Source organism: Ailuropoda melanoleuca, chromosome 2 (genome assembly GCF_002007445.2).
Source record: "Ailuropoda melanoleuca isolate Jingjing chromosome 2, ASM200744v2, whole genome shotgun sequence".
Taxonomy (NCBI): Eukaryota; Metazoa; Chordata; class Mammalia; order Carnivora; family Ursidae; genus Ailuropoda; species Ailuropoda melanoleuca.
Genome location: NC_048219.1, coordinates 99,768,451 through 99,783,528, shown reverse-complemented (window position 1 = coordinate 99,783,528; position 15,078 = coordinate 99,768,451). Strand labels below are relative to the sequence as shown.

Below are 15,078 nucleotides of genomic sequence, written 5' to 3'. Positions count from 1 at the left end.
GGTCACCAGAGCCAAACAATCTAGAGGTATGTCCTGGGCAGCAGTTGAAAAAATCAAGGTGCCAGACAAGTAATATACAAGAGATGTGAGTGGCCTGGAGTGAGGCATAGGGGGAGTGCAAAGATGGTACTTCCTAGTCTCCATCCTCAGAGACTGTTTCAGTAGGCACCCCCAGACGTGCGTTAAATTAGATGACTTCCCCTTAGGCCCATGCTTTAAGATAAGCAAGTAAGTCTCTCTTGCAGAAAGTCTGGGCACTTTTCAGTCAGCTGCCTCTGCTCTGCCCTGGGGTAGGTGAGCTTGCACTAACCCTTTAAGAACAGTTTCTCAGTTTACTCTAGTCTTGGGAGTCTTGTGGTCACAGGCTCTAGTTGGCTTTCAAAGCTGGAGGTTTTGGGCGCTCAACTGTCAGGTGCAGGTCTTAAAAGTTGGGGTGCCAGATGTGTGGTTCAAACCCTTTGCTCTTCAGGGAGAAGCATGGGGTTGTGAGTTCCCTCCTGATTGTGGATTACCATGCTGGGGGTGGGGTCTATGGGGAGAGTGTGTGTTGGCCTGTCCTTCCTACTTTGACGTGGATTTTTTCTCTTTCACCCAGTGGGAGGAAGTCATTCATCTAGTTTTGGGGTTTTTTTCAGAGGAAATAGTTCCATATGTGGCTTTTAGATTCAGTGTGTCCATGGGAGGAAGTAAGTTTAGGATTCTCCTACATTGCTATCTTGAACCAGAACCTCCATATCAGCTATTAATACTTGACAGGTATTAATCACTTTTAGTAAGATACCACATTTTAAATTCATACATATTACATTGCAAACAATGAGGACTCTTAAATACAGCACAGTATTTCAATTGGTAGAACAATTTTGGGCACAGCAGATTATGATATATGATTAGATATAGGTAATGATGTAATCTCAGCACCCGTTTATATAGGAACAAAATTAGAGGGCTTACAATACTTGTTTTCAAGATGTAATTTAAAAAAAGGTACTGTAAGCATTTTCACTTCCAATATGTACATGAAAACATGTCCACACACAAAAGTTAGTATTCAGAGGTTCATAGCATTATTTGTAATAGCTAAAAAGTGGAAACACTCATGTCTACCATCTGATGAATGAATAAACCAAGTTGTATATCTATACAGTAGAGCATAATTTATCTATTACAGTAGAATATAATTTATCAATTAAAAGGAATGACATACCACTTCATACCTATTAGGATGAGTATCATTAAAAAGACAACAGCAAGTATTGATGAGGATACAAGGAAATCGGAACCCTTTTACACAGATGGTGGTAATGTAAAATATTACAGCCCACTTTGGAAATAAATTTGGCAGTTCCTTAAAAAGTTAAATATATAGTTATCATATGAGCAAATAGTACCAATCCTAGACAAACACTGGAGAGAAATGAGTCACATGGTCACACAAAACTTGTTCATGAATGTTTGTAGTAGTGTAATTCATGAGAGCCAAATGATAGAAAAGGCCTAAATGGCAGTTATAAAATGGAATGAGGTACTGTTAAATGCCACAACATGTATTAACCTTGAAAACATTACATTAAATGAAAGAAGCTAGACACAAAAGACCACCTGTTGTATAATTGTGTTCATATGAAATGTCCAAAATAATAAAATCCATAGAGAGAGTAAATAGATTAGTAGTTGCTAGGGGCTATGGGTGGGTGGGGGGTACTGAGACTGACTGCTGATAGGTATGGGATTTCTTTTTTGGGGTGATTCAAGTATTCTGAATTTTAGTATTGATGGTTATACAACATAGTGAATGCACTCATGTACACTGAAGTATACATTTTAAAATGGTAAATTATATATTGTGTGAAATATATCTCAGTAAATAATGCTGTATAAAATAATGCTGGGTCTGTTGGTCATTTACGTTTTATATTTTGATAAATATTGCCAAGATGTTCTACATTGAGATGGTGTCATTTTTATTCTCACGAGGTATGTATATGTACCTGTTTCCGCATTCTTGAAGCCATTGTGGTATGGCTTTAAAAGTTTTAATCTTTGCCAGTGTGTTATTGCTGAAAAATGAAAACCTAATGTAGATTACTTTTATATTTCTCTAATTATGATCAAGATTGAATATTTTTTCTTAAATGTTATGTATATTTCCTGTGAACTTTCTATTCTTACCCATTATCTTTATTTCTATTAGTATTGGGGTTTTTTCTTATAATGATTTGTAGAACTTGTCATGTTGCCTGTTTTTCCACTTTTTCTTTTTACTTAATGATGTGTTTTCACTAGGAACAGTATCTGTACTGTCCAGTAGTGCTCACTGTAGGGTTATTGCATCTTCACGTGTTAAGCCAAGAACCTAAATCCTATCTCACTAATGTCATTGATGAGGTCTGTTAAATTTCCCAATACTTATTATTGTACTCTTTCTAAGCTTTCTCAGCTTAATACATCTGCCTGTGTATGTAAATGCGTTTGTATCTCTGATACTATTTTAGAATATTTTAAAGGAGTACTGAATAGATTCCCCAAGCCTGAATTTTGATTATAGACAAGCATTAAAATGAATATACTGTATGACTTTTTCTAGAAAACATGAAGAATGAAATCACTATAATATAAATGGGTTGAAAGGTGGATAAATGGGTGGATGTACAAGGGAAAACAAATGTGTTAAGTAGGGGTGATGAAAACCAGCTGATTATTGGCACAGAAACAGATCCCCCCCCCACCATGTGCCGATTGTTGAGTCATTCAGCAGGTTTAGTCATTCATTCATCACATTTTTTTAGTACAAATTATATGCCAAGCTCTATGCCTGCATGTTGATTGTCTGCTTTGAATGAATCAGATTTTATCCCTTACCTCATGGAGTTCATAATCTAATGAAGAAGATGGGCAATAAAAAGGCAAAACAAACATTATGATTAAGAAAATGTTATGAAAGAAATTAATATTCCTTGCCTATTTATAGAAAATAACTGGGGGAAATAGGAGCTTTGTGATATACTTTTGGTAGGGTGATCAGTGATGGCCAGTGAAGGCCTTTCCGAAGAGGTAAGCTGAGACTTAAAAGGTAATGGAAGAAGTCAGCCATGGGAAATTTGGAGAAGGACATTCTATGCATAATGAAACCTTTATTTGAAGACCCTAGGATGGCATCTGTGAGAAACAGACAAAAAGCCGTAATGGCTGGAGCTTAGTAAATTGAGGTAAGAAGTGACCATGTAAGCCCTAGTAGGGACTTTGGATCTTGCGTTGAGAAATTATCAAGAGCTATTAAGCAAAGAAGTGATATGTTCTGAAAGACTACTCTAGCTTTGGGATGGAGAATGAAGAAGAACATGGTAAGAAAAAAAGCAGGGTCAGCAGCTAAGAGGCCATGGTGAGGGGCACCTGGGTGGCTCAGTCGGTTAAGTTTCTGACTCTTGGTTTCGGCTCAGGTTGTGATCTTGGGTCATGGGATCCAGTGCCTTGTAAGGCTCCGCGCTCAGCTCCAAGCCTGCTTGGGACGCTCTCTCTCTCCCCCTCCCACCCTCCCTCCTTCTGCTTCTCCCTGCTGGGTGCTCATGCACACACCCTGTAAGATAAATAAATCTTTAAAAAAAAAAAAAAAAGAGGCTATGGCCAGAGCTATCCCAGACATAAGGATGGTGGCAGAGTGGATGGAGAAGAACTGTTAAATTCAAGGTATAGTTGGAAGGTAGAATCAGCTGGATTTGATGTGTTGGATGCTGTGGATAGTGGAAAGGGAAGATTTCTGAATTACTCTCAGCCATTTGTTATTAAAATCTATGTACTCTGTGTGGAATCAAGTATGGGGGTTAGGAGTATGTTTTATACATAATGATACATAAGTTGATATTTATGTAGTACTTTGAAAATACTGCCACATCTAATACTGATTTGAGGTTCTTTAATTTTTTTTTTAACTGAAACATGTTGGCAGTCTGAATGTAGTTATAGTTTTCCTGAAGTAGTGCTTAACTGGCATTCAGAAGTGTTGAGGCTACTTAAAAATCTCACACCAAAAAAAAATCAGTCCTTCCCCTAACTAAACACTGTCTGTCTCTTACAAAGAGATAGTTATTTGGGGCGGGAGTAAGGGGAGATAGTTTTATTTTTGAAGGAATAGAGTGGAAGTTAGACAGTTTTTCGTAAGAGTTGGGGTGCGTGGGTAGCTTGGTTTGTTGAATGTCTGACTCTTGATCTCAGCTCAGGTCTTAATCTCGGGGTCGTGAGTTCAAGCCTTGTATTGGGCTCCATGCTGGGTGTGGAGCCTACTTAAAAAAAGGAAAGGAAAATTTTTCTCAACAGTATATTTTCATGATGTGTAGTTAGATTTTGTCTGAATGAGAGTACATATAAAAAAGTCAACTAGATTTTTATGAAAGATATCAAGAATTTTAAAAACTTGCCACACTGTTACATAATATAGTTAAATTAACAGAAATCACTTCAGATTGCTATTACTAAGCATTTTTCTTTTTGGAATAGAGGTTATTACACACTGTATAATTTCAGGGGAAATTCAAATAAAAAACTTAGAGCTACCACAAATACATTCAGTACTTTCTAGTATAATTTTGTTATACATGAGATGAATATCTGTAAATTGATTATTTTTTTCCCAGACTGTTCTCAAAATGCAGTGTTTAGCATTGATCTTCAAATGTTACAGATTTGCAAGAATTGAAATATTAGTTCCTCAAGGAAAAAGAAATCAGTCTTATTTGTTTATTTTTCAGAGGTGGCTGGATCCAAACAAACCAATAAGGAAGCAGCTAAAGAGTGAGCATACATATTTACTTGACATTTCACAAGTATACTTTATAAAGATAAAGGGTTAATATAATCTGATTAATTAGAACTGCTTTTATTAATTCTAGGAGGATCTCCTTACAGTTTGAACTTTAGAGTCAAATTTTTTGTAAGTGACCCCAACAAGTTACAAGAAGAATACACAAGGTGGGTTTATGGAGCATATTTTTCCTGAAAATATTGTGAGAACTGTTATGAAGTTTTGAAGTTATTTAGGCAGAAATAGATTGTCATAGTGTATAATACTGAAATTCCAGCCATCACACAAAATGGGTTATAGATCTTTCATGTTTCCTCCCCTCTTGGATGGCTGGGAGGGCTTTAGGAGATTGGGACCCCATGACCACCCATCCAGCCACAAGCAGCCTCCTGAACCATATGAAATTAGATTTTTCTCTTTTTTGTAAAAAGACGGTTAAGAAGCACTGCTGTAGCTAATTGAGGTAATCAGATGATGTTATAATTTTACCCCAGTGATGCTGCGTAGTGAGAATTGTGACTGCTTTTTTTTTTCATGTAAAAGCATATTCTATATATATTTTTTATTTCCATTGAGGAGAACATAGAATCTAGAAAAATATATAACCATTATGTGCAGGAGTAATGGTCAACAGGTACCTTTTTTTCCTCTGAAAATAGAATCTGTTCCCTTTTGCTAATAAGATTCAGAGTCTTTTATTTTTTTCCTCCACCCCTACCATTTTCCATAAAAGTATAATTAACATACATTGTTGTTAGTTTCAGGTGAGCAGGTACCTTTTTATAAAGGATGTTGGCAGGGAGTGCACTAGCAGACTTAGGTCTGTGAGTGCCCACTTTATTGGCCATTTTAGGTCTGCTCTTGAGTCACGATCTAATTTTGTTGTCACTTCTACTTGACAAAGTGTTCACAAGAATGACCCAGATGAGCATTTTGAGAGTATATGAATGGTGAGCTGTTTAAAGTAGAAATGGGAATAATCACAGTGTGGTATCTGTACCTGAATCTTATGTATTGCTTTTGAAAGACAGAAGTAGTAATTAGTTTTTTTTTTTTTAAAGACTAAATAAAACATTAGCATATAAGACCTTCCATAGAAGTCTCATATAAGAATATAGGTCAGTGATTATATTCAGAATTACTTTAAAAGATAGGTGCTAAATTAACAATCTGTAGCTAAAGCTACCTGTACATAGGCTTTGAGATATTACCATGTTGGCCATTGTTTAGGATACTGTGGTGATTGGAGCAACAGAAGAATAAATCAAAAATATTTAGCTGTATCTGCCAATCCTCAGGTGTTTATAAAATAGGGTTTTCAGTAGACCGGGTAAGAAAAGTTAGATTGACATTCTTGAAAGTCCTTTTCTGTGTGTTTGTTGAGGTCAGGGTGTTACCTTTTTTATAACAGAATTTAGGAATGTAAGCCCTGGATTAGGCAGTCCTAACATTCAAAACTAATAATATTTCCAAGGTAATTTATCTTGAAAAGCAAAGTTGTGTTATATGAATAACCTTCAGTTTAATATCATAGCTCTTAATCAGTCAAGTTTTGTTGTTAAATAATTAAAATAAAATCTCTTACCTTAATAAATAATTCTTAGTATTATAAAACTTTCCCTAATTTTGGCTTAACTTTAAGGAAACTACTCTGAATTAATGAAAATTATGAATTATAAAACATTTTTAAGTGCATTTTACTGTTTCCTGGTAAATGTAACCTGAAATCAAGTAGCAGAGTATTCCATAATACATATTTTAATATGTATTATGTATATGTAATCAGAGTTTTAAATGTGTAAGAAATATTTGTAATTAAAAGACCAATAATTTGAAATTGGATTTCTAATGTTTTTAATATTTATGAAAAGTTTGTTCGCATAGCAATTAAAATATTGTCATTTGCAGCCATAGTCATAACTTCACTCAAAATAATGTCTTTGAATTTCTTAATGACACTTGAATGTGTTGATTCTCTTATAGCCTGTGTTTAAAACATAATCAAGCGATAAACGTATCTCAGTGATAATTAAGTCATAATATCTTCCTGAAGTAGAAGAAGGTAAAAAGCCAAGTTTGGCAGTAATCAAGCAATTACTTTGTGCTCAATCTGTTATCTAGAGGATTATCTTTGTTTTCACGAAAAATAATGTATTCTTTCAAAAGTCCTTTATGATAGAATGTCCTAGAATCTTGTAACTGGTGGTATTTGGTGAAATGAGGTAAGTAGTTAGTTCTTATTATATTACCAAAGAGTGTATCAGTGAATCTCTACCCTCACTACAACTTAGAGTCACTTAGGGGAACTTTAAAACATGTTGATGCCTTGGTCATACCGATACTCTGATTTAATTAGGTCTCAGATGGGACCTGTGCATAGACATTATTACAAGCTTCCCAGGTGTTTCTAAAATGCAGCCAGGGTTAAGAAATACCCTTTAAAACTTTAGTGCTTGGGTAGCCTTAATGCAGTGGTCATGATTAATAATATGACACCTTCAGCCACAGTTGCTAAATTTTTAGGACTAGTTTAAGCCCACAAAACAGGAAACATGTCATACCTCCTTACCTTGAGATTCCATTCTAGATAAGTCGTAGGAAAGAGTGGACCTATGGAGCTTACAGGTCATTTGGTATTAGCAGGTGCTGGCATCCTTAGAATTGGAATTTTCTCAGGAGTCATGACACTACAGATGACATTTCTTTGGTACCTTTTTCATGCTTAGGTGTACTGAATACAGAAGTGCTCATGGTGTTGGTTATTGTCTGGATTAGAAAAGTTGTATTATTTTTACAGATTAAACATGCCGTTTCTATATTTATCTCAAACATGATTAATCTATCTTAAAAGTGTTGTCTTTAAAAATTGGGTTTTTATCACCTTATTTAGGGCCCATGGGATACATATACTAGACAAGTGATATTACTTCCTTTTTTACAAATATAGAAATGAAGGGTCAGCCAAATTTTAAGTAGTTTGCTAAAGAGCACTGGCTGGTTTAGCTTAAGGACTTGAATTCTGGTTTCCACTTTGTCAGTCCTTCCAGGGTGGTATATAAGTAAAATTCAGCAGACTTAGGTATTATTTGTGTAAGATTTACAATATTATGTCAAGAATATATATGCCTTTTCAATCTTAATTATAAGATTGGTTCCTACCAGGAACCTCTAAATTTTAATTATGAAACCAAGTAAGCTAGGTAGAAAAATATTGTCTTACATTGAATAAGTAGGTGATATTTACAATATTACATATTCTCATAAGGAGTTTATATACTTCATTAATATATGAAGCCAAATATTTGTATCAGCCTTAAAAAAAATTAGCGAATATCTGATTCTCTGAAATACATAATTACATTTTTTGGTAATTTGAATATTGTCATGGAGCTTTTTAATAATTTTAATCAGCCAAACAACTAAAATTGTTAAACATGATTTTTGATTCTTGGAGTATGTATACTTTTTACAGTGGGGTAAAATAAAGTCTTAAAATTCCCTGTTTAAGCATTTAAAGCCACAAAATTTGGTCTTCTGCCAACATTACACAGCACAGGTGACTTACTGCAAGCATTGACACATCTCTTGAGGGAATGACTTACCCCACTAGTGGGGACAGAAAGACAGTGACATCTTACAAGCAATCTCAGCATTTTTTTTTTTTTAAGATTTTATTTTATTTATTTGACAGAGAGAGAGACAGCCAGCGAGAGAGGGAACACAAGCAGGGGGAGTGGGAGAGGAAGAAGCAGGCTCCCAGCAGAAGAGCCTGACGTGGGGCTCGATCCTAGAACTCCGGGATCACGCCCTGAACTGAAGGCAGATGCTTAACGACTGAGCCACTTAGGTGCCCCTCAGCATCCTTTTTAATAGAAATTTATATTTTTGTTGGTTTTAAAGGAAGTTGGGTACTTGGTAATTCTAATAGTAGGGAAGGGAGCTTAGGTTTTTAGTTTAGTTTTGTTTTGTTTTGTTTCTTGAACAAAGAGAGCTTTCTTAACTCAAATGAAAATGGAAAGGTGCTTTTCTACATTTAGCAGCTTCCAGTAGCGTGATGAGAAGATGACCATAAGCCTTGAGCCACTTAGGTGCCCCTCAGCTTCCTTTTTAATAGAAATTTATATTTTTGTTGGTTTTAAAGGAAGTTGGGTACTTGGTAATTCTAATAGTAGGGAAGGGAGCTTAGGTTTTTAGTTTAGTTTTGTTTTGTTTTGTTTCTTGAACAAAGAGAGCTTTCTTAACTCAAATGAAAATGGAAAGGTGCTTTTCTACATTTAGCAGCTTCCAGTAGCGTGATGAGAAGATGACCATAAGCCTTGAGCCACTTAGGTGCCCCTCAGCTTCCTTTTTAATAGAAATTTATATTTTTGTTGGTTTTAAAGGAAGTTGGGTACTTGGTAATTCTAATAGTAGGGAAGGGAGCTTAGGTTTTTAGTTTAGTTTTGTTTTGTTTTGTTTCTTGAACAAAGAGAGCTTTCTTAACTCAAATGAAAATGGAAAGGTGCTTTTCTACATTTAGCAGCTTCCAGTAGCGTGATGAGAAGATGACCATAAGCCTTGAGCCACTTAGGTGCCCCTCAGCTTCCTTTTTAATAGAAATTTATATTTTTGTTGGTTTTAAAGGAAGTTGGGTACTTGGTAATTCTAATAGTAGGGAAGGGAGCTTAGGTTTTTAGTTTAGTTTTGTTTTGTTTTGTTTCTTGAACAAAGAGAGCTTTCTTAACTCAAATGAAAATGGAAAGGTGCTTTTCTACATTTAGCAGCTTCCAGTAGTGATGAGAAGATGACCATAAGCCTGTCTTTGCAGCTGGCTTTCTATCTCAGCAGAAAGGATAACTTTTCTCCACTTGATCTCTAGTTCATTGCTACTGTCAGCTCTCCTATGTCTCTGACTCAAGTTTTCTGTGTTTCCCAGTTCTAATTTTTACAAACACCAATCTTCAGAGTATTCTCCCTAATCTCCCTTAGTCACATAACTCTTAAAGATCTTGAGTTTTTATAATAGAAGCTAGTGGAAACAAGTTATTTGAAGTACAGAATTTCATTTATCAAAGAATTTTAAAGATTGGAATTCATGAATTTATGAAAGCTTATTTAAAAAATATCTTAACTTGTGCTAATATGTAATTATAAAAGCGAATATTTAAATATTTCACTTTTATTAGTTAATATAAGTATACAATTTTTAAACCCTAAATGTTGTAATTCCAGTCATTGCTAAATGTTATCTCTTGCTCTTTTTTTTAAGGTACCAGTATTTTTTGCAAATTAAACAAGACATTCTCACTGGAAGGTGGGCTATTTTAAAATTTTAAAAACGGGCTTTAAAAGTACTTTTAATTGTGTATTATTTAAGTAACTTGTGATCATTGCAAATGAATTATCTATTGAAAGATGGTTCCATACGGCATGAATTTTTTTCATCACTTAAGTTCATTACTTAATAGTTAAAATATTTAAGTCACGGGAATTTCATATGTGACTAGTATTATATAAATTACAGTGCTTTTGAAATTATTGTGTTTAACCATGGGTTATGTATTTTCTGTTTGTTTTATTAGATTGCCCTGTCCTTATAATACTGCTGCCCTTTTGGCTTCATTTGCTGTTCAGTGTAAGTATCAACCCACTCTGGAGTCACATAGCATGTGATTGAGTGGTCTGTGTTGATAGTACAGTGCCTTTAATGCAGGAGTTCTTAGACATATGTTACTATACAGAAAAAAGTGATTGCAAAGGAAATATAATAGAGAATTCATTAGTTAGCAATTACTTAGATTCCTGAAAAAAGGTTTTTCTGAAGTTGTTTGAAACCTAGAAGAATGTTAAGTGTGTTGTTATAACTTGCTTACATGGTAGCTAGCAGTTAAACAAATATTTTACTTCCGGAAATATAATGGAATTCACAATGGCTAATTTGGCTATCAGAATTACAAAATGTGTTTATTAAGTTGTGACTACTTTCCTTCCATGTAATAGCTGAACTTGGAGACTACAATCAGTCAGAAAACTTGCCAGGCTACCTCTCAGATTATTCTTTCATTCCTAATCAACCTCAAGATTTTGAAAAAGAAATTGCAAAATTACATCAGCAACATATGTAAGGACTTATTTACTTTTCTGCTTATTTCATAAACTTCTTAATGGCATCTTTTCTAGAGAAATGTTTAAAATTATTTCTAATGTGATTGTGATATTTACTTAATACGGAACAGTTACTGTTATGTAAAATAGTAGGATTGATGTAAGGAAATGTGGGTTGTCTATACTAAAAAAAATCATTGCTAATTTCATAGAATATATGAAGCTTCCTTTCATTTCTAGTGAGCCATAAAACTGTATGTAAACAGAAATTTGCTATTGGGGCGCCTGGGTGACTTGGTTGGTTGAACCTCCGACTCTTGATCTCAGCTCAGGTCTTGATCTCAGGGTTGTGAGTTCAGACCCAATGTTGGGCTCCATGGTGGACATGGAGCCTACTGAAAGAAAGAGAGAGGGGGAGGGGGAGGGAGGGAGGAAGGGCACAAGGGCAGAAGGAAGGAGGAAGGGAAGAGGTAGGGAGAAAGGGAGGGAGGGAAGGAAGGAAGGAAGGAAGAAATTTGCTCTTATGTAAAGTTGACAGTTCTTTAAGAAGGAATTTTAGAATATTAATAGTATGTTCACAGATCAGTTGTTACAGATCAGTCTGCTTAGTAATTCTTTCTTATTTTTTAGCTGTTTGAAACGAATCATTTGTTTGGTAATGAGCCAAGAGGAGAAAAGGAACCTTATGTAATATTAAATTAATTTTTAAAAATCCTTTATAAAGTAGCATTTTTTTCATTCATAGCAATATTCAATTTTGATATTTTGTGATGACATAATTTGTTTCAAGAAGAGATTTATTACTTTGAATAGAAAATAATAGTGTTTACTGATTTACTTTTGCTTTAAAATGCAGTTCAAAATGCTCAACGGTGGAACTAAGGCAGTATTGCTTATTGGCTAAGGAAAAGTTTGAACTAGAGAGCCAGACTGCCTGGTCTGAAATTCTGGTTAAGACAACTTAACTCTCTTATAATCTTAGCCAAATTGCTTTCTATCTCTGCTTCTCTGCTTCATTATATATTACCTGGGGATAATAAAAGTATCTACCTTTGGAGTTAATGTAAGGATTAAGTGAGTTTATATATACAAAGTACTGAGAACAGTGCCCGGCACATGGTAAGCACTAAAGAAATATTAGCTCTTAATATTAAGGAAGCTTACTTTCATTTGGTAATGGCCTGTGTATCTAAAACAGGTTGGCGAACTGGCCTACTGCCTGTTTTTGTATGGCCCATGAGCTAAGAATGATTTGTACATTTTAAATGTGTTTGAGAAAAATACAAAAAGAAGAATAACATTTCATGGCATGTGAAATTTTGAGAAATTCCAGTTTGTTTTCCATAAATGAACATTTATCAGAGCATAGATTCCCTTATTTGTTCTCATGTCTGTGACTGCTTTCATATAACAGCAGAGTTGAGTAGTTACAGCAGAGACCGTGTGACCTGAAAGCCTGAAGTATTTACTATCTAGCTCTTTTCAGTAAAAGTTTGCTGACCTCTGATCTAAAATAAGACTAATAAAATGAGAATTTCAATAGACTGGCCTAATGCCAGTGAGGGGGCTGTTTTGGTCTAACAGTAGAAATGCCATTTGTAATAAAAGTTTTACACATAGCATATCCGAATCAAGCATTTAATGATAAACCAGATTTTTAAAAATTTGCCAGTAATGGAGAAATCTGTTCTGTAAGGAAAAAGTTTGACAAGGTATTGGTTATATATTTGTATTTGGTTTAAAGAAATGATTCTTCAGATCTTCATTTTTTATTTATTTATTTTTTAAAGATTTTTAAAATTTATTTGACAGAGACACAGCAAGAGAGGGAACACAAGCAGGGGGAGTGGGAGAGGGGGAAGCAGGCTTCCCACTGAGCAGGGAGCCCAATGCGGGGCTCGATCCCAGGACCCTGGGATCATGACCTGAGTCGAAGGCAGACACTTAACGACTGAGCCACCCGGGAGCCCCATGATTCCTCAGATCTTTAAACAGAAAAAAACAGAATCATCCAGTTTGAGGAGTAGGGGGTGGGGTGAGGAGGTAGGGTATTTATTTAACTTAATTGAATGTTACAGAAAATTCAGGTATGTGTGCTTTTTTTAGGAATCCCATTTTTATGATCATGCATTGGTAGGCTGTGTGTAACATAGTAATTCGGCAAGTCTGTAACATAGTAATTCAGCAAGTCTGTTCCTTATGCTATGCTCACAAATGTAGCTACAATCTGATACCATACAATGCTATTACCTTACCATTGACTATATTCCCTATGCTGTGTCTCATGATTCCTCACGATTAACTCATTCTATAACTAGAAGCCTGTATCTCCCACTCCCACATTTTGCCCATCCCCTTTGGCAACATCAGTTTGTTCTCTGCATTTATGGGTCTCTTTATGCTTTTTGTTCCTTAATTTTTTTAGATTCCACATATAAGTGAAATCATATTGTGTTTGTCTTTCTTAGTCTGACTTATTCACTTAGAATAATATTCCCTAGGTCCATTCATTTTGTCACAAATGGCAAGATCTCATTCTTTTTTATGGCTGAGTAATACTCCATTGGATATGTAAACCACATCGTGTCAGTGGACGCTGACTTGCTTCCATATCTTGGCTGTTGTAAGTAATGCTGCAGTAAAGATAGGGGTGCATATATTTTTTTTGAATTAGTGTTTTCATTTCCTTTGGGTGAATACCCAGTAGTGGAATTACTAGATCATATGGTATTTTTAATTTTTTGAGGAACCTCCGTACTGTTTTCCACAGTAGCTACACCAGTTGGCATTCCCACCAACAGTGCACAAGGGTTCCTTTTTCTCTGCATCCCCTGGTGCATTCTTCATTTCTGGAAAATAAAATATTCTACAAAATAAAAATTGGTGTTCCTAAAAATATACCCTCCAGGTAAGTTAGACATTACTGTACAGAACCAAGAGGAATAGTCATGCATAGTGTATTATAAAAGGTTCAACCAGAATGCTAAAATTTTTCCAGATAAATAAGCTTTTTTTCTAATTTGGCCTTATTTGTGATTGGTATCATTTTTAACATAATGTCTTTACAGAGGTTTATCTCCTGCAGAAGCAGAATTTAATTACCTGAACACAGCACGTACCTTAGAACTCTATGGAGTTGAATTCCACTATGCAAGGGTAAGTGAAGAGAACTAATTTGATGTTGTTGAATTAGGCTCCATTTAGTCAGTATCAAAGTTTTTATTTAACGTCCTGTTAAGATTAAGCAACAAATGGAATAACTAGTGAGTGCTGCCAACATAGTTGCACTGAAAATTAGAAGTATTTTCACAATCACTTAAGATTTAATACCTGAAGAGAAGAATGTTTGAAGTGGATTTTTTGTGTTATTTTTCTTCAAGTTGGTTAGTGTTCTGTGTTACAAAGATAATTTTTGCAGACCATAAGAGATAATAAAAAATTATATAGGAAAAGTAGGGTTTGTTGCCTTCATCATTATTATTATAAAAGATGCTTTCATCTCAGTGAGACTTGTGTTGTTTTCATCATTTAGTGACATTATAAATTTTTATTTTTAAAGCACAGAATGAAGTATATTAACATACTTTGGTTGTGTTTCTCCTCTGCCACAAATCCTTTTGTTAAGATGGAATTTACAGTCACTGGCTTCTTCTCTGTGGAGCTCTGTAACAACATTTTTCATTTTGTCAAACTTTGCTGCTTCCAAAAGACCCTTTTCCCCTGCTGTAGGCATATTTCTAAGTGGCTATCCTTCATTTGTGTGTCTCTACCTAGATTCCTTGTCATGATCTCTTTATCAAGAGGTTATAGTCCTTTAGAAGTACCTGGAGTACAGCTTTTCTACATAAGTGGAATTATAAGTAATCACTGGTTGAGTTGGTGATAGGTTTTATATTCTCTTGTGATAAATTGCCAAGCCTAATAAAGATAACAGCCTAAAAGGGAGTTAAGTTTTTCTTAGATATTTTGAATTTATTTTAATATACATATTCAAAGTTCTGTTCCATGTAGTGGTTTTATTGTTGAGGGCCTCACCTGGCCATGTTCTTCTAGAGAGTAGTGTTAGTTCTTATATTTCACAAAGCTTATGTCAGTCTCTCCTTTAAAAAACCAAATGACTTGTTTTCCTCACATGACTATATCTGGTAATTCTGAGTGCTTGTAACTTGGAAATCTGTTTGTCTGATTCCATTTAA

General features: G+C 34.9%; 1 protein-coding gene across 5 annotated transcripts in view; it reads left to right on the top strand.

Moving 5' to 3' along the window:
• PTPN4 (protein tyrosine phosphatase non-receptor type 4) overlaps positions 1 to 15,078 on the top strand; it is a 205,956-nt gene that overhangs the window by 89,344 nt on the left and 101,534 nt on the right. For 3 of the 5 annotated variants that reach the window (XM_011222837.3, XM_034654397.1, XM_034654398.1), the window contains exons 4-9: positions 4,746 to 4,788; positions 4,866 to 4,965; positions 10,047 to 10,091; positions 10,360 to 10,412; positions 10,778 to 10,898; positions 13,951 to 14,038. In XM_011222837.3, the coding sequence (XP_011221139.1) occupies positions 4,746 to 4,788; positions 4,866 to 4,965; positions 10,047 to 10,091; positions 10,360 to 10,412; positions 10,778 to 10,898; positions 13,951 to 14,038 (450 nt within the window). The remainder of the gene's footprint in view (positions 1 to 4,745; positions 4,789 to 4,865; positions 4,966 to 10,046; positions 10,092 to 10,359; positions 10,413 to 10,777; positions 10,899 to 13,950; positions 14,039 to 15,078) is intronic. The other 2 variants (XM_034654399.1, XM_034654400.1) reach the window with 1 other exon arrangement.